The sequence below is a fragment of the Leptosomus discolor genome, chromosome 2 (genome assembly GCF_034619465.1).
Source record: "Leptosomus discolor isolate bLepDis1 chromosome 2, bLepDis1.hap2, whole genome shotgun sequence".
In the NCBI taxonomy this organism is placed as follows: domain Eukaryota; kingdom Metazoa; phylum Chordata; class Aves; order Leptosomiformes; family Leptosomidae; genus Leptosomus; species Leptosomus discolor.
In genome coordinates this window covers 121284260-121308803 of record NC_141392.1, presented here as the reverse complement: position 1 = coordinate 121308803, position 24544 = coordinate 121284260, and the positions used below count along the sequence as shown (strand labels likewise).

At 43.3% G+C, this 24544-nt stretch overlaps 1 protein-coding gene across 1 annotated transcript in view; it reads right to left on the bottom strand.

Annotated features, from left to right (window-relative positions):
- Nucleotides 1–5078: 5078 nt before the first annotated feature.
- Nucleotides 5079–24544, bottom strand: part of CDC5L (cell division cycle 5 like) — a 35618-nt gene continuing 16152 nt past the window's right edge. The window contains exons 13-16 of the mRNA XM_086461650.1: nucleotides 24099–24344; nucleotides 21234–21431; nucleotides 7137–7349; nucleotides 5079–5414 (exon numbers count right to left, since the gene is read on the bottom strand). Of these exons, the coding sequence (XP_086317776.1) occupies nucleotides 5310–5414; nucleotides 7137–7349; nucleotides 21234–21431; nucleotides 24099–24344 (762 nt within the window). The 3' untranslated portion in view covers nucleotides 5079–5309. The remainder of the gene's footprint in view (nucleotides 5415–7136; nucleotides 7350–21233; nucleotides 21432–24098; nucleotides 24345–24544) is intronic.

Sequence of the window (24544 nt, the reverse complement as noted above, 5' to 3'; positions counted from 1 at the left end):
GCTGCTTGTACCCACCTCTCTACCTTTCCACATACTGTGTGGATCACAGTTGTGCCTGAGGCAGCAGGAATTGGTTAAAGCCACCTTATTTAAATGCATCAAAAAAATTAATGAGCCATAGGCTAGCTGGAGGGGAGAGGAGAGGCTTACCTAATGGCTGTGCCTGCATGCAAACAAAACGTGAAGTTCCTCTTTTCACTCACTGCTACTCCCCTTTGCTTCAAAGTCATTAAGGCCCTGATTAAACAAAGCACTTTGAGACCATGTTGAACTTTTAAAGTGGTGGGACAATTGTGTGCCCTTAGTGGGGAGACAGGGATGGCTTGGCTGACACGTCTGCTAAGCGTGTCTTTTAAGTCCTTTCCTGAATCAGGGTCTGATCTTGCCCCCGTGTGAATTAACGCGAGCGCAAGTCTTCAAGACCAGCAGAATTCCGTTGTAGGTACCAGCTGAAGTCCTGGGAAGGCAGCAAGTACAAGCCTGGAATCAGTTACAAGGTCACTGCGCTTTTAGAGGAGTATCTGGCGACTTTTCAACATGCGTTTCACTCAACTAAGAAAATGGGGGAAATGCTATTTGATACTTCACTTTTAAATCCTGCTTGGAAGACAGGTGTTGCTTTGAACCCACAGTATGGAAGATAACTGCAAGCCGCATTCCTGAGATGAATGTGAGGCAGATTAAGTCCAGACCACAATAATGTCATCTTCTCCAGCAACATCACCGTCCCGGGATATCGAAGGCAAGCCAAAGTTCACACACTAGTTCAAGATACTGCTAGCTAGTTTGCAGCCAAACCAAGAAGTTCAGACATGGGTTTTGACGCATTTTATTTAGAAAGCAATGTTCAGGCCATGTTTGCAAAAAGCAATGTATCTCCAGCATTTATCATCAGGGGCTCAGATCCAGCCTAGGCGGTTAGAGTCCCTCATTGTGGGTAGCTGCCTCATGTTAGCTACTTGCCTTGGAGCACTGCAGACCGTGTTTCACAGTCACTTTAAGCAGACAACGAAGTGGGACAGGCTCTGACAGAGGCAAGTCTGCCCCACCTCCACCTTCACTTGCACCTCCTACCTCAAAAGTTGGCCCAGCTCTTGGCTGTACAGAGGACTGGACAATTGAGCTGGATTAACGCGTTTCAAACCAAACGCGGCTGCCTCAGCGCTCGAACCAGCAAACGAGGGTGCAAAAGCAGAACAAGCAGCAACGGGCAAAGACAAGATGCTCCTTCTGTCGGCGCTGTAAGTCTCCGCTTAAGGAAGGCGGAGAACTACTGGAGATGTGCCATGTTTTGAAGAGCTGGCTCCAGCGCTGTTGGATTTCTCACAGGGAGCCTCCTGTCCCTTAGAAACGTCTCCCCCCCTTAACTCTAGCTCATGCTTGATTTTTGTTATCTGCCAGGTCTGGATGAGACACTCAGCTGTTACGATTTAATGCTGATCTGTCCTATTAACTTTCCCAGGTACCTGAATCCAACTCAACTGAAGTAAATGACAGTCTTATCAACTCCACGGACTTTGAAGCAGGCTCCAGCTCCAGCTGCCAAGTCAGAAGGGAGGAAAGTCATCAGCTGCAATTCTTTAAAGACCTGCAGATATATCTTGGCATGCTAAATGGAAATGAAGGAATTTCTCAGGGAGAACGTTAAGTAATGCTCAAAATAATTGTTAACATGCAGAACACGACACCCATCCCTCCTCTGACGCTCAGTCAGGTTATGGTTTACCCACTGCAGTAACCTGTTAACTAGTTTCCACTGTTTGTGCTTGTACTTTACTACTGTTCTTGGAAACAAAGACCAAATTAGTGGCTGGCTTCAGAAGTTTAATTAAAGTTTGGTGTCAAGGTGTGCTGGTCGCTCCTGTGTCCACCAAACACAATCACAAAGCATTTCAGAAAGAGATTCAGGGAGCATTGTTTCAGACGTAAACCGGATCTAAGCCCAAGACAGACACCCAGAAAGCCCAAAGCTCCATCACCACCTGCTGTTGGAAGCATTGACATCTACCAGCCTCCAAATTGGGTTGAACAAATTTCCTAAGCGCTCCACTTTAACCTACCACACCTGAATTCCCGAGATCAAGGATGCCTAGCCAGGCTCTGCTGCTCCATCCACGTTCCTCCGGATCCAACACACATGTGCACAGAGCATCCAGTGTGAAGTTTTTGGGGTGATTTCAGCAGATCTGACTGGCTGCCTCAGAGCGGGCCCCGAGGCTGCGAATGATACCCAGGATTAACAACCTCAGACAACATCTTAAGCTTCAGCCAGTGGTAAGTTACTGTCCGTTGGCACTGAAATACATCTGGCCAAGGAGGCAGGAGTGGTGCCATAGTCCCACCTCTGTCAATATTTTGTGCCTGCAAAATCAAGGCCCGAAGCTCTAGTAGCAGTCACCTCGGATAAAGACAAGATGGGGGAGCCTCTACAGCTCAACATCACCTTTGCACTTTCTGTCCTCTGGTCGCTACAGTCCCAATTACTGCAGGGCTCGTTCAGGACCCTCAGCAGTACCCGACATCAAGCCTTCTCCAGGACCCTCTGAGCTCAAGAAGCACCACAGGGCCCCAAGTGCCTTCTGAACCAAAACAGTCTCTCCCCAGCTCACAGCAGGATTGCTTAGCAGCCATCAGGTAAAAAGTCCAAGCAGGGTACAACTGAGCTTTAGGTAAGGCAAGAGATTTTGTTTCATTAGTTTTCTTTCATTACTGAGATAGGCAGAAACTTCAGGACCAAAGAAATCTGACTGGAGACAGGGAAAACAGTGGACTTGCTTAAGCGCTGTGTAAGCAAACCCAACTGGAGAAAACATTGAGCAAACCTCCTGCCAGTACCTTTCAAATGTAACCACCTCCTATCTGCTGCTGCATATGCCACAAACACCTCTCTGCTACAATTAATAACTGGTTAATTGTACGCATTTCAAGAAAGTAAAGAGTCTTTTGCAATTTATCAGTCCGTCTGAATTTGCCATTAAAAATATTTGCTAAGGCAGAGTGCTTGAATACCTGTCTAGCTCTGAAGCTGTCAAAAAATAAGAGGAAACATCAAAGAGGCTCTGCTGCTGCCCTAAAATGAAAGGAAATAATTGTAGTTGTGGTATCGTTAAACCTACGAGCGTTTTCTGTTAATATCTCTAGCTACCACACAACCACAAGAACTGTCATGATACACATAAATGTGATTTCTCCTTTTGGGTATAACCATCCAAGCTAAAGTACCCCATATGCTAAAAGATTGATGCTTAATACTTCTTTCCAGATGTGCTCTGGTTTAGTTAAATATTTAACACATTTCTAGAAGTATATAGTCTATAATTGCATTAATACTTCAGAAGAATGATGTCCTGGTGAGTAAAGGGAAAGATATTTCAAGGCTGGCTGTGTACCTACTCCCACCAGTGATCAGTACGAATCAGACAGGTTGCCTTTAAAAAAATCTGATTGCCATTGATCACCGTGGATGGCCCTTAAACAGCTGCACAGCCACAACCCTAACTGCGTCCCCCGGCAATATTCCCAAGGCCTAAACAAAGTGACATTCTGGACACGGTAAAATTGCCAACAGCAAAGTCCCCATTTAAACTCAAATATGCACAGTGATGCGTGCAACTGGATGTATTTAATTGCTGAGTTTGTGCTGTTAACAACACAGTTCTGCCTTTTTCCCTATACATTTCCACAAACACTGGCTCAAAAGACCCAAAGTGGAAGAGCTGGAAATAAGATGGATCCCCGGAAAAGTGATGAACACCTCCACAAAAACAAACACACAAAAGCAATCCCCTTCCCCACAAGGAGATGCCTGACTCTGGCAAATGCACGTGTTAAGAACATCGGGAACAGCTGACAAAACTTTAAGCAGTAACATCTACCTCAAGCGTGGTCTGACTAAATGGTTCTCAGAGATTTTGGATGAGATTTAGGAAAGTAGCTCAATGAACGGGAAGTAACGCATTCACCCCCTTCAATAACCCCATCCTCACCCTTCAGAACAGTCAAAGCAGCGAGAAAACGAAAGCCTGTTCAGATGTGGCGAGAGGAGGAGTAAATAGGGAGCTTTCTTCCCCGCCACACCACGGCCGCCCTGGCAGAGCAGCACACTGAGGAACCAGCTCTCACAGAGCAACAGGAGCGCTGTGGGCTGAGGGTGCTCTCCACGAACCCCGAAACGATGGCGAGCACCGGCGCCCTTCTGAGGTGCCGTGCCTGTGTCCGCAGCTGTAAGCTAAACGCTGCTCACGGCAGGCATGTGCCACCAAGCTCCGAGGGCCGGCCACATCCCCACTGCTCCTGAGCCTTCCCGGGGTCCCTGGCCAACAGCAACTCACAAACCACGACCTGGAGGTGAAGACACCGGTTGATCAGAGCCAGAACAGAGCAAGGGACAATTGTACAAACGGAACAGAACAAGTGACTGAGCTCCAGGGCTTGTGACAACCATCTTCCACGCAGTCTGGGCCAAGGCAGAACTGTGACCTTACCCAAGTCCTTCAGCCCACCGTATAGAAGTCAGCAGAAAAACGTTCATCAGCCAGACGGAGGGAGCACACACACTGTGCACAGATGATTTTAAAAGCATTAATACTTAGAAAATTGAAGGGTATTTTTTCTGCTGAAATCTCTGGGAACAGTTAGGCTATGCTGGGTGCTTTTATAAAACTTAAACCGACCCAGCATCAGGCCGGTGAAGTTACACTTACTGCCAGTACGACCATTTGAAGGTCTTGACAAAAAGGGGAGTGTTCAGTCACAGGCACAGAGAAGAATCAGAAATGTGCTACTATATGGACCAGAATTATCCCGCACAGGTCCTTTCTATTACAAGTTACAGTCTTGGAAAATAAAAACAGCAGCAGTGGAAGGGAAGAAAGACAATTTACCAGACACACAAGAGAGGCCTGGGATAGAGGAGGATTCAATTTTAGTTAAAAGACAGGTGTTTTCTTTCTTAATTCCAGGTTTATTCAAAAGACATTATTCTGCAGCCACATATCTTACAGGTCTTAAGACTGATAAAACACTAGTAATAATGTGATAACCTAGCAAATGAAGACAAGCCTAAAATCACACCAGAGTGATTTGGTTTTTCTTCTTTTAATAAAATTTTGGACATTTCAATCCAATTTTTAATACTGGCCAAAGCCATTCATACCTAGAGCATTTGGAACAGTTCATTAAAGGAACAAAACTCGACAAGATGCAAACAGCAGGCTACACTGGACTTCTGCAACTGGTGGCCAAAGCTGCTGGAGAAGTATCTGTACACTCTAAAAATGTTACATCACTGACGAATGGAATTTTGTGCTTTAATACTTTGCTTGAAAAGTCTCTTTATCCAACATGAAGTCAGCAAATCTCTGCTGGAGCTCCTTTTCTCTCTCCTGCTGTCGCTGCACATCTTCCTTCAGACACTGTAAGGAAAACATAATCAAGCAACCAGTCAGTTTTTCCAACAGTCACAGCCATGAAGACCTTTTCCAAAGGCTGTATTCTAGTTCCTTCAGAGGAAGGGGTCAGAACTGAGACAGGACATTGCTGAAGTTACTTCTTTTAAATATAAATGTAAACCAGAGCAGCTGGTGTAGAGTATCAAGAATCAGTTACCTTACTTCAAATGCCAGGTATCTTACCCTGGCTTTGACAGCAGTTAATATCAAATGCTTCAAAAGGAGATAGTCCAAGTTGGAAGCTTGCCACAAGCAGCGCACTGTATTTACCAGTTATCCATGGACTCTTAACTTCCATGAAGGTTTGCTCAAAACCTTTTTTGGGTAACCTTCCTAACTGACCCTGCAACAAGGCCTAACACAGGCCACCTTCCACTAACTACACGGTGCATGAAGCAGAACCATTGCTTGACCTAAAACTGCCGGCTGCTACTTTGTTTGATCTCCCTTCGCTCTTGTATCAGAGATAGTAAATGTATGCTGAGGATTAACTAGTAAAGCACCATTTACCAGGTGCCATTAGTAGCTTTCAAGCTATTTAATACGTTTTCACTGTTAACTTTCACTAAATCAATTAATCACTTTGAGTCTGTAAACAATCTATCAGCATTTCTAACAGTCTTCATAAAATAAGTTTTAAGAACAGATATGTTTTATCTTTTTTAATGGCACACGGTTGAGAAGATTTGAGCCTCAATGGAATCCCCCTCTTCTAGAAAACTAAAAGAAAAATTGTGCTCAGGTGAGTACTTATTTCTTGGAAAGCAAGCCTGGCACTGGCTCAAGCCTAGGACTGAGTCTCAGTTGAGGGCTGCCTTGTTAGCTGAGTAAAGCAGAGAAGAATATCCTGGAGATCCTTAAGCTAAGAACAGTGGCTCTGAGACATCATTTTCAGGTATCTCAGTGTACTTGTTTCTGCTAGTTCTGTGCTGAAGTCAAAGCTGCTTAAGAGAAGGAGGCATCTTCCTCCTCAAAGCCATGGCAACCAGTCAGAGGCTGGTAAGGCAGGCGGTGTTACAGAGGAGCAATGCACACGTCGTTAGCCAGTCAACGGGACTGCAGGCAAATGGCCTGAACACTGAGGATGGCTCAAAACTGTAGTTACAAAACAACTGCTCGGCTTCTGAAACCGAGAGCCATGTTTAAATCAGTACAATTACCCTCTTTCACAGGGATTTCTAAAAATCCAGCCATCTGACAACAACGTTAGTTTCAGGGAGTAATACAATCAATATGAGAAAAGAAAGGAGAATCTCCTGTAGTATGTACTGGCATTTGGTCCACTGACTTTTAAGGAAGTAGGAGGTTTTATACAAGTTTCAGACCTACACCAACAGTAATTAAAAACAAAACAAGCCAAATTAAGATAGATATGGAACTTAAGCCGATGCGCATTGCAGAAGATTAATAAAACAAGCCACACAAGGAAACAAAACATAAACAAAGTCGAAAAACACACTAGGAGATTAGTCCCAGCTTCTAATATATATATATATCTATCACAGAATCTTTGATACTGAAGTGAACGGCAGAGGAGTCTGGTTAAAGCCAAAAGTGTAATTTAAAAAGACCATTAAATACTTGATACAAACTCAGCCATGAACCTCGAGAGCCCCTGCACTGTAAAAACATCTTTTCCACAAAGTGCCTGTATTTGACCCAAGGTACTACATTTAGGAATCTCACCTCCAGTCTCCGAGGGATTGCAGCATCTTCATGTTTCTTCAGCTCCTCAAAAGTACGTAGCTCCAGATGTGCCTGTTCAATCTGGTCCCACAAATCATTCAATTGTTTGATGAGGCCCATTGCTCGAGACTGATAACCACCAAGCAAGATTTTCAGCTTCTTCTCCATCTTGGCAGCCCTCTTTGCTTCAGTTGTCATGTGACCTCTGTTTATCTGTCAGAAGGAAACCAAAAAATGTTTTCTTTATCTAGAACTCAAGTCAAGCAGGGAAAAAAAAAAAAGTAGTAAAAATTTATCTGTGGAACTGTATTTTGTTGATTGAGTTCTTTGATTTCCATTAACAAATCATACTGCACATTTCAAAACAACCTAGATTTCTGGATTAAAACCTTCACAATGTAAACACATTGTTCCAAGGGTGACGTCCACTAGTCAAACCAGGGGCGATGACACACCATGCGAGTACAGCTTTATAGACAGGAATCACTGCAGCTGCTAAGTAAGCAGCCAAGTCACATGACACCTTGCTACGCCGCATCCCGCTTACACAAATGTTCTTTGCCTTCGTAAACGAAAACTAAATCAAAATATGTTCCTCCTTTACAAAATCATATTCCTAGTCCGCAAAGCCAGCCACATCTTTCAGTCCTCCTGCCCACCCCTACAGGATTCAGTTAAATCACATTCTGTAAAGTAAAAAGGCAATCAGGAACGTTAAGGCAGCTCTGAACCTGTTTCTCTGTTGCACAGAACCAGAATGAAAACATTCAGACTGGTCTAGGTGGCAAATGAGCGGCAATGTTGGAGCATGGAAGCACTGCAAGGCACAGCAGGAGGACTATTCGAATGGTAACTAAATCCTACCCCCTATCTGCATGCGCTGTCTCGGGAGAGCCACATCAGGAGACAAAGGGCTAAGACTAGATCCTGACAACTCACGAAGGTGGGACAGGATGGAGACACCAACTACTGGCTGCTTCTAAAAGGTATGAAAGGCAAATCCAAAATAAAAAAAAAATCCCCAAAACCGAAAGACCCCACGGTCACCACCCCAAGAAGAACCCAGGTGCCACAATGAGAACTCAGCAGGTGGTGACCCTTCATTCCTGGCGTTGTCTTAAAGCATCTCAAAACTATCACTTGGATTCAAAAGCCTCGGTAGCTGAACGCTGGACAGATTACTTGATTAAGTGTTCAAAGTCAGGCTGAAGCGGGCTTTGGGCAACGTGATCTACTGAAAGATGTCCATGGCAGGGGGTTGGACCAGATGATCTTTAAAGGTCCCTTCCGACCCAAACCATTCCATGATTATGTGTCTTCGTGTTTGTAAGCAGGTGAGTACGAGACTGCAAATAAGTGAAATTGCTTTTGTCTTAAAAGTAAGGAACCTCACCTACCTGTAAGATCTCCCATTCAGCTTTACCACACTGCTATCATGCTGCATCATTATTCCCTCCTGTGCCACACCAAAAACCTGGAGCTCCCCAGCAGCCTCCCTAGCAACACTGCTTTTCTACGGGGCTTTTCCCTTACGGATCTCACAGCGAGAAGGTAGCATTATCTTAGATAACAGACAAATACTGAGACAGCACAACGAATCAGCTGCCTAAGGTCAGTGACAAAAGCCAGGAGCAAACCTGGACAATTTACAATCCAATAGTGTACACAACAGACACGACAAAGCGGTGAGACTAAAATGTGGTGTCAAAACCACAAAGCAACTGGCAGGGTAGACATGAAGCTCTCCTTCCTGGATCATTCCAGTAAGCGCTACCTGGTGTGCCCTGGATTCAGAAGTCTTAAGTTTCCCCAAAGTTGCCCAGGTCAGTTCTCTAAAACCGTAATCCAGACACAATCCATAAACAGACAAGTGATACAAATTACAAAATGCTGCCAACCGGGACACAACGCCAATAAAGCAGCATATTCACATGAACATGTGAGAAGTGTTTTATATAACATTTATAAATAGCAAAGGTAACAGGAGCCTTTGTGTATTTTTATACATGTATTCAGCAGGGCAAAATGAAATGAGCAGTAAAAGCATGAAACAGCCATCAGCATTTTTAAAGCCTGATCACAGAAATCTTTAACACTGAATCACAAACCAACAAGTAACACAGGACTGTACCACCGAGCCAAACTGTGGAGAGGTGTAGCATTTCCCATCTCTACTTATACGGACATAAGGTTCCTAGCTGTTTTACTTTAATGCTACTTCCTTTAAAATCCCCCAAAACCAAAACCCACCCTTTTTTGCAGAAAGCATTGAGTAAAAGATGCCAAACTCAACCAAAAAAGGACTCGAGCTTCTCAGATTTTGATTTTTGCCACAGTTAAACATAGATTAGTGCAGGAGATGAAGAAAAATGTCTTAAGTTTCCCAAGTGTTAAAATAGAAAAGCCTGACTCTGAACCCCAGTGGCTAAATCGCCTGTCCTTGCCTCATTTCTTTAAGTATCAAAGCCTTGCTCGTGAATTTTCTTGCATACAAAAGAATTACCACTGATCAACCAAAAAGCAGAAGCTTTTCACTGCTTTGAACCCTCCAGTTACCCAAGATACCATCTTTCACCAATGAAACTAAACTCCATTGGGTAGGAACTACTTTCTGATCTGTGCCTCACAGAGGTAACTACAGTCAGCCAGACAACCCCACCAGGGCTCGTGCAGCCTTCACAGTCTTACTCACCAACTACTGCAAGGCACATTTCACCAACCTTTCACACACCCAGCTTTATTAAAGGACACTCTATTATACAGCTGCGTGTTTCTGTAAAATGCCCTACTCCTTAAGAATTTATTCACTCATTTAAATCAGTTTTAGGAGGTGGTGCAGAGATAAACAAAGCGAATGGTCAAGGGAGTGAACTGTTAATAGGTGAGTGAAAGAGAAATTTGACTTTCTGACCAGTCGAGTTTGCTCCTGGGGAGAGAGATGCAGACTGCTATGCTTTCCAGATTCTGTTTGCAATGCAGACTTAAGCTATGCCCAAGGTGCTTTAAGCATACAGAAAGGCGCCTCTTTTTCAATATTTACATAAATCTAGAGAAAATTAAATAAATAGATTAGGGATTTGTGAGGATACTCTCTGATGGAAAAGTATGAAAGCTTTAAATGTCTTCACTGGTAAATAATATGCTATTACTGCAACAACAAATACAGCTGTGTGGTAAATGAACTATTTTCCAATTACTGTTTCTTGGATGAAAACCGTGTGTTGAGAGCCACTGGCATTTAGAGATCATGGAATAGATGGATGTAGAAGCAAACAGAATTTTGTTTGTAACAGAGGTTTAATGTAACAAAGATCAATTGTCCCAAGTTCCACAGCACAGCAGACAACACAGAGTACGCCTGGTGCGACATGAAACTTCAATCAGAATGTCCCTTTTCTAGAACAGGTTAAAAAAGACCAGTTAGAAAAGTGCCACTATTCTGCCGTGCCAAGTGAAGATCTGTCAATTTTCTGATAAAGTGTTAAACACTGAGTACCTGAGGACATGAAATACAGTTCTAAGCGCTATCTCCCCCATGCAGGAATGAGATGGGATCGGGGCATTGCACTCCAAAGTCCTGCATTATCTGCATGCTGGAAGTACCACCAGTAGCAGCAGCAGCACTGGGTTGGTCTCGCACCTTCACGTGCTTCAGTTGGGATTCAGTTTGCTTGGCTTCAGACATCAACACCCGAGCTCGTCACCTGAGGTCTTTCCATAACCAGGAGAGAAACTGGCAACTCTAGGGCACGGCTCATCTGAGCCAGGGCCTCGGAACGAGACTAAGCGTGTCCCTAAGACGGGCACAGACTGCTTGCTCAGACACCGTTACCAAAGGTCAGGTGGACCAACCCCACCCTAACTGTGTACTCTTTTAATGTATGACGTATAATAAAGCATTTTTCTTCCTCCAAGAAAACCCAAAGCCAGTTCAAATCTAATGCTTATTGTAGTACGAGACCCTGATTATTTAAGCACTCTTGAAATTTTCAGACAATGAGAATTGGACAATATTTCAGAGCTGTTCTGGTTATAGGTTTCTACTTTTAACTACTAGAGCTCCTTGGGCTGTACACTGCTATTCAGTCCTTGCTTTTCTACTCAGCTCCTTGTCTATCTTGGATTATCATACGCCTCGCTGCCATAAAAAGAAAAATAAAAGAGAAAAAAAAAAAAAAGAACCTCCCAAGTATCTAAACCCAGAAATAACAGCCCTTTCTTCCTTCTCTGCTTATAGAGAGAAATGTGAACACTCACCACCTTTCCTCCTCCCTCCCAACTACAAGATTTTAGGACCTACTACGAAAAGGTCAAAAGCAGGTCTCTGCTTTTGTAACAAATACTATTTATTAAAAATTGCTGACTGCTGCATTAATGCCAAAAACTGCATATAATTTTAGTTCAAGCTTCATAAAATTTTAAGGCTCAGATACCAAGCTGAAAATTCCAAGCAGTTATGAAGAGGTGTGTTTAAACAGTAGTCTACATTATTTGCTTAAAGCTAAGAAATAGATTTCAGTAAAGTCTGACAACCATTTCCCCCCTGAACCTAGCAGAAAACGTAAAGACATTTGAAAGATTTCTCCACTTCGTTATTTATTTTGTACTGCTCCTTGGCCAGCTTTGGTTCCGCTGACTTTTGTACCAGCTACAGCAAAACCAGAACAGCACGTACAGACACAGGGTAAAATGATGTAGGATGTTAGGTCAAGAAGTGCGAGAGCCTCATCCCATCCCAAATCTCTTATGTAAAAGCCTTCCCTCACGCCTAGCAGAGTTGTGCCCAGTTTTCAATACTACACCAGAGATCCAAAGAAGAGAAACCAAAACCGAGCAACAGACATAATCAGTGGTTTATAAAACATGACCCAGAAAAGGCAGACTGACTGAAAAAACGAGGGGGGAAGGGGGGGTGTGTTTGTTCTTTCTCCATCTAACAAAAATAGAGAAAATAAAGATACAACAACATGTTTTAAATACCCCAAAGATCCCTGTGAAAAATCAGTCTGTTCTTACGTCCACTGAGAAAGGAAGAGGGATTTAAATTTGGCAAGGAAATTTTAGATAGGAGGTTAGTGGCAAGGTTTAACTAAGGACAACAAAGAACAGGGGAAGACTGCTTATGAGAACAAACATCCACTGGGAAAGATTTAAGAAAAGCTGTCACTGAGGAAGAAAGGGCTCAAGTGCCTTCAAAACTGCATCTTCACAATTCCTGATCTCACTAAGTCTACTGAGGACACCCCTTCTCCGTTCCAACGGCTGTTTTTCCCTGTACTGACTGTTTTGTTTTCCTTCCATTAAATGGGGAGCTCCCGGCAATCCCTAAACAGCATTAAGCTCTCTTGTCCTCTCACTGAGCTGCTTAATCTTGCCTGATGGGTAAAAAACATGTAAGGAAAAACTCCGGCACATTCTTACCAGAGCCATGGTTAAAAGTGAACCAACCTGTTCTGGGACCCTGGAGAATCAACATATCCTCAACAAAGCTGCTTAGCTTGTGCAGGGAAAGCCTCTGCCAGCTTCAGCGACGCCGGCTGCACAGGTCACTCTTGGAACCTACATAGGACTGCTCCAAACGTGACTGTAGCCTCCTTCCGCACCTCACCCACAAGCGGCCCTCCCATCCTCAATCCTGCCGGCAGGAGCTGGATTAACCATTTCAATAGCAGGGTTTGGGAACTGGCCTCCTATCGGCTCGGTCAGCCAACAGGGACACTGATGACTGCAACACTAGGTCACCCTCTGCACACGTTTATGGGATCTGCCTCTACAAGCCTGACGGCGCACCCTACAATAGCACGCTTTTGCACAAAAATTCATTAATTGCTCTACTTAAAAATATTTTTCCACTTCCATGCTCTTGGACAGAATTCTCCATTTTTTGGCTTGCAACACTGATTCATCTGTCTACAGTTTGACCAGGCAAAACTCTCTGTAGAGTCTGCCTCTTACCTCTGAGTTAGCAAAAGATAACAGCCAGCCCTGCTGGAAGCTGAGGCTTGGGGTTACTATCAAACAAAAAAATTGCATTTCCAGCGTAGAACAATATGGGCTCAATCCATCAAACTGACATCAACATTACCATTAGCTCAGCTGATCACCTGACACCACTCCATGGCTTGACACCGTTTCGGCACTCTGCTGCGACACTGAAGGTGGTGCTTACTTAACCTACGAGGGGGTAGGAGGGTAATTATGAAAAGGTGCTGGCCAGTATCAGAGCAGTCAAAAAGGGACAGAATGTGTAACTTTCAAGAGATAACAAAGTAGGATTTAATTCTGACTGACTGGGATCACACGAGCTTTTCATGGGAAGATTCAGTCATAGGTGACCTCCAAATTAAGGCACTGCTGGTATGCAACTGCAACTTCACAACTAAAACTAGACTAAATGTTCAAAGCTCGCATGGGAACATACAGCTACCTTTTCCCAATTTAACAGGGAAGCCTCAACATAAACTCCTATATTGCACTTTGTTAGGCAGATCATGTACCCCATTATGACTGCAAAGGCTATTCTCTCTATTCACTAGTCAAAACTAGCAACTCAAGAGCAATCACCACATGAACTGTATTTCTCAAGTTATGAGAACTTGCCTTTAACTGTCATACCATGAGTTGGCAGGACTGTTGAGTAAGACAGTACTGGGTACATCAAGAACAAGTTTTCCCACAGAAGTTCATAGCATCTAACTATCTAGATCTAGAATAATCCAGAAAGCTACTGGGTAAGTTAGCAGTCACTGCTGATCTACAATGATGACATTAAAGCCCATGTTGAATATTTCCATTTGGGAATTGCTCCTACGACTAACAGTATTACCAATGATACCCATCTATCATAATCACAGTAGAAACACATCTAGAAAAGCACAGGTTAGGAAGAAAACCAAATAATTTTTTTTTTACTAAGGTTTCCTGAAAGCTTCCTACCTCTTCCTGGAAAAAAAAAAAAAAAAATAGTAAGATCACAGACAGCAACAACTACCTCAGGCTAACAGCTTTGATTAACTGTAAGGAAACATGGATTACTGCTGTGTCTGACGAGGTAATATGGCAGCAAGCACAGTGTCATTACCTTTAAAAACAGTCACTGCAAACCCAGAGTTCTTGGAACAGTCTCTTCCAGAGAAGAGGCAATCTTGTGCAAGCTTACACAATAAACAAGTTAGCAAACAGCCTGGTTCCCTCTCAATACACAGCAGCAGCCCCATGATGAGCCTGCAGCAGTCACCAGTACTTCATTCCAGCAGCTACTATTAGAGAAGCATAAAGGAAGGAAGTTACTTTGTGAGCAGCAACTCACACTGGCCCAACCTTCACAGGTTCTGACACTACTTCACATTAGGACAGGCTTTAAAGAGAGACAGGGCTGCAGATGAGGTGGCTTCCAGGAAAAGACTGTATCAATTTATACTCTTCTCCCTCTCCAAACACAATTTTCAACAGTGATGGTGTTCAAAGGCCTTTTGCCATGAAGAGCTTTGTCAATGCTGAACTTTATTTCTAAGCATGTAAGTTCCCATTATGAACTACAATTCCAAATGAGAAACCTGATTTCACCAACCACTGCAGAGGCAATCAACGACATTAGACATGGAGGGAAAAAGCCTCCCAGCATACTATGAGCAACTGGACAAACAAAAAGCTATGTAGCCTAAGCTTATTTTTAAAGAACTTTTTCATTGCTCATTTCCAATGCTGGGGTACATCCTGGACTGAGGACATGCAAAAAAGGACTTTTTTCTATACAAAAATGAGTTATCTGCTCCCCCAAAATCATGACCTCAGAAGAAAGGCTAGCACAACAGTGCAATTTGAAGACAAATTTGAGACTCATAGAGAAGATTACAGAAAAATGAATAGAAAAACCCTCTCACTGGCATTCACCTGACTCCTTACAAAGGTCCCAAAGTAAGTCAATAGTAAGAGAACTGGTATAAAATCAACTAGTAGCATTTTCCTCTGAAAGTAACTGTTTAACAGCAAAAGTATATTTATTTCCTGAAGCTGTTCAATTGGCAGTCTGGGAAACGTCATCGCTTTAAGAGCTGACTAGTCACATTTGAATAAAATCAGACCTGCTTTCCTCCTTCCTGCTCACGGCAATGAAGGTTTCCGGAGGAGTAGCTGTTAACTGCAAATGTAATTTGTGGGGAAAACCAAGGATGTCAATAAGTTAATTTACCTAAAGGATAGTGAACAATGATTTATTTTTTTTTTCCCATACTTCTAACACGCAAAGATACAAAGCTCCAGCTCAACGAGCTGTAAATGAAAAAGACAACCACTTTTCAGGGAGCAGAAGTACACCTAAAGATTTAGCAGTTTTAGATAGTGATTTTCAGCCGCAGGTCTACAAGTGCTTTGCACAGAAAACTACAGAGCTCCATAAGGCAAACGTTACTCCTTTTCCAGTGATAAAGGAACCAAGGGAGACATAAAACCTAGTTTTGTATCACTGATCTGAGGAGCTCTAGGTGCCTCTGTAATAAAAAGAGAAAAACAGGAAACTCAAGAGGGAAATTCAACTCTTAAATGGGCCAGGCTGCTCTCAGGAGGTGCCTCGTCTCTACCGAACCCAAAGGGGGCCTAAGGCAATTGCAGCTTTGCTTTAGTTACGAGGCTAAAATAAGGTGATCTGAACTGATGGGACTTCCTCAAACACACACAATGAATACTCACCAGTGCTAGAAAGAAAGTGAAAGATTTCTGGCTAAATTCGCTTATCTTCCCTGACACATTTTTTCTTACTGTAGACGTAAGTTATCCTTGGCAACACAAAAACTTTTATTTATTGCTTTCCTCACTACAGGTTATGGGTTACCTTCACTGTGCATCTCAAACATTCCCAAATTCTGCAAGTAAAGACGTGACGTGTTACAGTTAAGCTGATCTAACATCTGGTTACTATGGAAAGGGGTCTGCTGCTTAATCTAAAAATAATTAATTTTCTGCCAATTCAATGAACTGATCTGGATTACCACAGAGTTACAAGAGCACTGGTACGAGGTGAGAGGTAATGGCAGGGGGCAGCTGGAGAAAAATAAGTAGCACTGACCCTTTTTGGCACAAGCTAAAAGGTTAGAGCATCCTAGCTATAGCACAAACTGCCTGGTAATCATTCTGGTAACCAGTAGAAGTGTTTCCACACACAGGTAAAGACAATTCCGAAGGGATCTGCCATCTATCTGCGTTAGGCAAGAGTACTATGCACCCTCCAAAACCGCTATGCTAAATGCACGTACTCTGGTGATCGACTGTACGTTAAGCAGAGATCAGGCACTGCACCAGGGGTCTTGCACAGACAGTCAGCTCCAGCAGATTCTGAACAGCTTGACAGTGAAGCTCACCGTTAACCCTCAGATGTGATCCTCTGCAGCCAATTACATTCCCAACAGACCTTATTAAAAAAAAAAAAATCCACAAAGGCAGCACAATAGTACAAATGAATATAAGCGACTGCAGAAACAGACTACGCAGGGATTCCACTGTAGTTTATTTTTATGAGTAATTTCTCTATTCCTAGTCTTATAAATTATCTTTTCTCCAGGTGTTTTCTCAGTAACAGCACACCTGCAAATCCAAAAGAAACCACAAGCTTTAGAAGCCTGTAAACTAGAGAGAAATTAAAATACAACCTCTACTGAACTAGTAAGTGAGACACCTTGCAGCAGAGTGTACCACGTAACCCATCAAACTCCAGCTAAGCCACTGGTTTTCAACGTAAATTAATTCAGAGGACTTGGGCTGCGACCAAAAGCAAAAATGGAGACTTTGGTCTGGTAAACTACCACCTCGGTGTACTTCAGATATTGCAAAGAATAGAGAACTTACTGTGCTTTGCATATACAGTGTAACTAGAGCTTCCTCCTCTGTAGACTTTCAATACTGTTTATAATTTAGCAATCAACTGAAATGTCTGTATGCTGCAAGCCAACGTCAGGAACCACCTTCAACAAAAAACTTTCTACGTTATGAACTACAAAGGGAAGCAACTAGCTTGTTAAATACTCTACTATCTCATTGCATCTGATAAGGTTCCTAATTTAACGTACACCTTCAGTGTAGGTAGGAATGCTTTTCTTTGTAAATATATCACTTGAAAGAGAAAAGAGTACAAGGTATCACTGAGAGCTGAAGAAGTTACTAAATGGAACTACGAGAATCAGAATCCCGGAATCACACAGTATCCCATTTCTGAAATCACTAGCTCTGCTGTGTACAACTAGTACAGCCTAGCCTTGAACAAATACGCCAGACTTCTAGAAGCTACTGGAAAGATCAGAAAATTCCACGAGAATGCAAGCAAATCTAAGCTGTACCACAGACACATAGTGAAGTCACAGAGGTTCACTTGCATGGACCTGAAACTCCCCAGCCGTATGGCAAAAAACTTCACGTACTAACCTTGTAACCTGCTTAAGCCACGTTAAGTAACACATTCAAAGAGTCCAAATGCTTTGAAATAAAAGAAAAAGTGAATACTGTTACTAACACATAGTAGGTGTGTTAGTACATTCCAATACGTAACCACTGCCGAGTTGTGCGTTACAGCTGATGATGCCTGGACAGGACATCTAGCCAAACAGAAGCCTTCCACAACTGCTCCATTTTGCCTCCTCAAGTTCATCAATGACAGCATAAACCTGTTTGTGGTATCACCATCAATTTCAAAAACTTAAATGCCATGTCAACATATACAAGGCTGCCACCACGAAACCACCCAGGCACTGCAACAGGCCACTTTGAGAAAGACAACTGTCCACCCCATCAATCCACCCAGCAATCTCCGAGCCATGAAGACAGCACTACAAAGAGCTGGACTTTTTGCACAGGATCTGCAGGGCGTTAGCAGTCCCACACTGAAGTATTAGATAGTGACTGTCCGATGTGCAGCTGTCTTCAGCAAACATCACTGAACTCTCACGTTTTCTTTCTAATGATCTTAGTGCAATGTGAAGGGGAAGAAGCAGCCCCAAAAGCTGATCAACATCAGTTTCTGTTGCTGGCAAACTCCATTTTACAGTTTCTACTCTTCTCTCAAAGGAAGTTAAGAGCACAGGCAAGTATCTTGGGATATTGAAAGCTGAGCTAATATCCCTGCTTTTCATTAAGGTTGCCTGATACTTCCCATTAAAATATCTATTTCAACTGATATTGCTTTCAGACAACTTTACTTGGAAAAACATTAAAATGAAGGTGGGTTTTACCACTGCTGAGAATCGGTTAGGAAAAAAAAAAAAAAATTGCTGTGCTTTTTCCATTGTATATTCATTTGTTCATTAAACTGCTATGCTTTTTTATTTATTATTTAAAAAATTATTCATTTGGTGACTTGTACTTAGGAAACTGTATATCTTCCTTTCAGGAAGGGCCTTTTAAATAGGCCAGGGAACAGAGCAGCATTAAACTGCACTTTGCACCCACTGGGGAGAGATTCTCAGCTCAAGTTTAACTCTGCAAAGAGTCCACCTGCACTCAAACAGTGAGCAGCGAAAGGCAGCGCCGAACTTCCACTGCACCTGCAGCTGCGGGGCACTGCGCAGCTCTGCTGGCCCCGGGGGCCTGACTGAGTCGGGGTGTGTGGTACCCTGACCACATACACGAGCTGGTGCTCACTGCACCGTAAGCACACGCAGCAATTCGCCTTGTCCAGCAGCGCTCCAAGCTCCCAGTTAATCTGAAGAGATGGACCTACGGTGGCAAGGCACGGAGTCTCACGATGGAGCAGCAATGGATCGCAGACACAGCTGGCCGGGCTTTGCTAACATGGAGTCCCACGCAGTGTTAGTAGCAAATAAAATGCACGTTTTTTCCTTGGCGAAACCTCTGACTTGTGTTTTGCTTCCTGGGCGACTGTCTTGTGACTACAGAGCAATAAGCACTTACAGAACAAACAAATGCAGCAGGGGGTTGATGAATGGATAACTTGACCTTACTTTCTTTGCTTCAATATCCTTAATAGGCATACCACCACCAACTACCCCATCAAATATTGTCAGAAGATGAACAGAAATCAACAGCCCAAGAAAGCCCACACAGAAGTAACCAATTTAGACAGCAGAAATAGCGCGCAGCGTAACGGCACAGAGCCGCACACTGAACAATAAAGGGAAAACAAAATATTCAATAGCTACTCATTAAGCAAGTACCGTCCACTCTGTGCAGTAAATGAGTCTGTGGCAAAACCAGGCTGTAATCATGAAATTAAAGACTGCCTTGTAATGCATATGCATAGGCAAATTAAGCTGCCAGAGTAAGGCTGTTTGTGCATTCCCTGACTTTGGCTGTTTGACTTTGCCACTTTAATAACGCACTTCTAATGCAGTTTTGGGCGTAAGATATTTAAATTTCAAAAGCATTTGTATACAAATTAGGGACAGCCCTCAGACGGCTGGCGTGAGGCCAGCACAGCCCCGGCTGCCACACTGGGTGCGCGAAGTGCAGAGCAGGGCGGGCGGCGCTGGGCAGGGCAATGGTGCCCTCTGCTGGGGCAGCCGCTGCATGACAGGCGCTCCGGCACGATCGCCGAACCGCTGGGCTACTTGGGCTACCTGCAGGGGAACCGCTCCTGGCCCGAGTGGTTGACTAACAACTGTGGAGTCTGTACCTGGATGACGTTCTGGCCTGACAGACTTGACAAAACACACATTCACGCTGCATTTCACGTGTATGAACCAAGTGAAAATTCAGCCGTTCTGGCCTCTCTCTCGTGTTATTTCTGTTTGAGGAGGTTTACTTCTAGCAACAGTAGCTACGTTGATATTAAATACAGAACAACTTTAAAGTTCCCTTTTACCATGGAAAAAAATAATCTGATGCCTGCATAATTTAGAAAGACTTTTAGGCTAAAACGGAGTTTTGGAAAACAGTGAAGGACTTACTGCAAGTCTGAACAAACACATGTTCTGTGAGAAGAAACCATTTAAAACCAGCTTAAAACCAGCTTATTTTTTATCATCAAAGCTGCGTATTTTTGTGTTTTGCGTGGAGTGTTTGGGTGAAACTCTAGAGGACAGGGCAAGGGAAATCAGCATCAAAGGGTTCTGAATTGTCACCTTCTCCTTAGTGCACCTTCCCTCAAATGATTTCCTCTCCACACACAACTCCCCCAATCCCAGGACACCCTACCAAAACTTAATGCCTCGTTGAGTTAAGGCCCGTGACTGCTGCATTTTGAATAAACTGATGCAAGCATGTTGACACCAGAAAACTCTACAACTCAGCAGAAAAAGATGTAGCTTCAGCTCCTGGTCCCTTAGTACCAGTGCCCTGCCATAGGACTCAAACTGCAAGCAGACACATCGGTGAGAGGCTGCGATCTAACTCTGGCATTTTGCACTTGCAGAAAATGTTAGTTATGCAAATACAGAACTGCAAACCTGGAATTTCAGTTTAAAATGCACTCGTAAGGAGGCCTACTGTTTCCTGATAAAGCGGAACAGGATCACAAACATCCATGGTTCTCTTCTTTTTTTTGGAGGGAATTGCTGGAATTGGCAGAGGATGCCAGTCTGCCAAGAATTCAGGACTATCTGGACCTTCACGTATGTAATAGTGAATCAGAAACCAAATCTTAAGTTCAAAAGAGAACTTGAAAGGAGTTTTAGGACATTTGGGAGTTTTCAAGCCTCTTTCTCTGAAGTATCTCATACGGGCCACTGCCAGGGACAAAGCACAAAACTAGAAAGATCAGCTATCTGATCTGCTAATAGCAGAGATTAAGAAAACAGCAAAAAATCCACACGGAATTAAGAGAGAGCAGAACCTGACCTTCTCTCCAGTTGCAAATCAAGCGGGTGAGATGAGCAGTGTTACAGCTAACAATGCAAAGAGAAACTCTGTGTGGGAATACTCTAGGGCTATTTTAAGAAAAGGAGAAGGATGAGAGAAGATGATTTCATCACCTCAAGGACATCTATGAACTCCCTAGGAGAATTCCTCAACAACCTTTTCAAAGGAATCCCAACCAAAAGGCCTCAATGATTTATAAAGGAATCTGTAACTCTTACATCAAATAAAGAAACAAAACATATGGGTAAAAACTTTAAAAAAAAAAAAAGGCAAAAAGCAGAAAAAAGTGACACTGACCTCAAGCCTCTTTTCAAGAGACTCTATCCTATCTTTTTTGCTGGCCAGGTTAGCTCTTGTGTAGCGGCTCTGTCCAGGCAGGTATAACACCTGGCTGTAACACTCTTCCCACACCTGGTTATAAGCTTCACTGGAGAGCTCTCCATGCCCCATTCCTTGCTTTACCACTTCCATCTCTTGTGCCAGCAGATCCTGCGCCTGTTGGAAATGAGAAATGAGTTGCAGTTACAATACCTGGGATACAGGAAAATTCCTCTTCAGTCCTTCAGTGTACAGTTCACGGGGGCAGTTTCTCTTTTTGTACTAAAAGCTCACCACCAGGTTAAGCTAACTATGGAACCGAAGACAGATGCTGTAGATTATAAATGAAGCCCAGGGTACAAAGCTACTCACAGCACAACTAGCCCTCATTTTACACAATTTGGCCAAACTTGACATCACTCGGCTGTAGCTAATGAAAGCAGTGACACAGCTAGGTACTTCATCTTGCTTTTATTTCTTTTCTTCTGCAGCAAGGACCTTGAGGGGAGGGAGGACTGTACAGACAGAAGCAGCTGTTCTGTGAAACAAAAAAAATCGCTTTTCATTTCCTCTTCCTTGCCCTTCTCCACACAACCCGGAAAGTCAACTCTAACCATTAATGGGTGAGCTGTACAAGCTCCACTGCAGGAAACGCTACGCTGACCGTAACCACCCACGCTCTGTTGCTAGAGAACTACTAGTGTGAGACCAGCATTCTCCTGCTCCCAGTTTAGTTTACAAAGTAACTCACAGTGAACTGAAAAGATTCAAGTTCTCACAACTTTTAATATTTCTGACAAAGAGCCTGGCCTATAAAACGGCACAGGCACCCAGATCCTTCCAGTTTTATTTGTAACTAAAAAACCTATAATATCTTTGCTGATCTGGACTTCACTGGTCATCAGTGCATGTCCTCTCTTTCGATAAGAACTACGTGTGCACCAGGAACATCCACATCAGCAGCAGATACCTCACTGCAAGCAGACTTATGCTTTATAATAGCACATTGCCCAGGAAGTAATTCAGGTATCACCAGATCAGGTGATTCCAGGGATACTGGGGAAAAAATTAATTACTTGTCCTTGATGGTCAAGACAGATGAAAAGAACAAGCAGCAGTTTAACCACACCTGACAAAGCTAAATGTTACAATGGTTCACTTTCAGTTAGCCTCGATTTGTACACTGTGAGGAGCTACTTAAGGCTATTTAGTTGTGGCACCAAAAGAGTTCCACAGCTTTAAGAGCTCAGCATACTGTGCTTAGCACCACTGCTAATCCTCCCCGAAAGAGCCTGACACATCAGGAAAAGAAAGGAGCATTTTATGAACATTTTTAGGAGGAAGAAAAAGAAAAGAAGAAATAAAGCACAATAAACAAGCCCCAGATGAGAGCGCAGAGACAGGAAAACTTCCTGGTTTGAATTTGATTTTAGACAAAGAGGGAATATTACGCTGAATGTTAGAGAGCAAGCAGGAGCAAGGACACGAAAAACTTCTGCCCATCAGTTGGGACACAAAACTCCCAAGGGCTCTGAAGAAAGTTTCCAGACAAAAACTACTGGACTGTGTAATAGCCTCTAAGGGAAGTGATAGAAAACCCAGTTCTTGTTGCACTTCAAAACAACCAGAGAAAGCCTGTTCCTAAGGGAACACTCCAACACTGGCAGGGCAGTGAAACTCATGACCTAACTGTATTTCCCATCTTTAACTTCTCCTGCTCAGAAATCCCCAAGTACAATTTTTTTATTTAACAGCAGTACATACTGTTCAGTGGGTCTCACTTTAGGCTCTTGATTCATTGGTCAGATATGGTCAAAAAGATGGATTTAAAATTTGCTTGTGTACTTTTAGAGTCACTTTAAAGTAACATGGGACTTAGGTGTAAAGATACCACAGCTACTGTCAGAAGACAAGTCTCAGATAGCAGGAGCCTGCATAAAATGACTTGGTGGGATGTGATTTTGTCCTTTCCACTCACTTTTATTCCTGTAAGCATTTGGTCCAAGGTTACGGGCGTAACTTCACAGGTGAAACTCTGGAAGAGCCAGCCACGGCAGTGCATGTCTGAACTGTCACCGGCAGCGAAAGGCAAGAGCTGTGGCTGCTTCAATAAAATGAACAGCCCCAACTGGAACCCTTGGTCCAGGACTGCTGTTTATCTTGGGATTACATCGCAGAACAGGACAGAGGGCCCAGCCAGGCTACTCATCTCCTCCAGCAATAGCCTATCCTGCCCACGCAGCGCTTGTCAACCAGCTATGCTATAAGATCAGCTGCCACAGCCCAGCAGAGGCTCTGCGCTAGCACAGCTCTGTTGGATCAAACCTGACAAGAGCAATTAAACAATTTGATATGCTGCTCCAAGTTACAAGCTGGCTACCGCTGTCATATTTAGTCTGCATTGCTATTAAACAAATGCTTAGTAATTCTGGATTAACAAACTGCACGGGCAGCAGAAGGTGGATATCACACCTAGTTAAAGTCTCGATGACTTAACATCGATTTCCTGAAACAGCAAAGTAGAACTTGGTAATTGTTGGGGTATTATAGCTCCTACCCTTACGAAAAATGATAAGCAATCACAACACATTCAAAATAGCACCTAAAAGGCAATGTCTCTGGACAAATATAGCATCTTAATCATTCTGTTGAGTGCCTAGATTAACATTAGCTCACAGAAAAGAGAGTGTGCACTTAAATTATCCTTGCAGCTCTTCACACAATGCTCTTGGGATCTCCCAACTTAATTCTGTGCAGGCTTGAGTCTATCTTTTTTTGCAAGATTACAGGACCATGACATAAGGAGACATTAGGTCACTGCTAATTAAGCCATACAATTCCCACCTTCTTGAGATCCTCTTTGGAGAACTTCTCATAAGGATTTTGTTCCAAGTAGGCCATATGTTCTGCATTGTTGCTTCCAAATCCTGGGCCTTTCCCCTTCTTACCACTAGGCTGTTCTCCAAATGGGTGGTGTAAAAGATCAAAATGAAGCATAGTAATCATCTCTTTCTTTATCAGCTCTTCGCTCTTCTGCAAGTCTGTTAGTGGTGGTTCCACATTTAAGGGTCTCAGTATTGTTTCATTAACCTGCCCAGGAATAATTAAAAAAAAAAAAGCTCACAAACACCAAAGACTGCAGTTAATTCATATACCTCCACCTGATGATTAATTTTATGCACCAGCTAAACCATGTAGAACAGGTGCAAAAATCCCTTGGGGTGTGACACGCACAGCAACCTGAGCACCCAACTGTGGCCTCGTTTCTGCGGATGAAACACCTCATCATG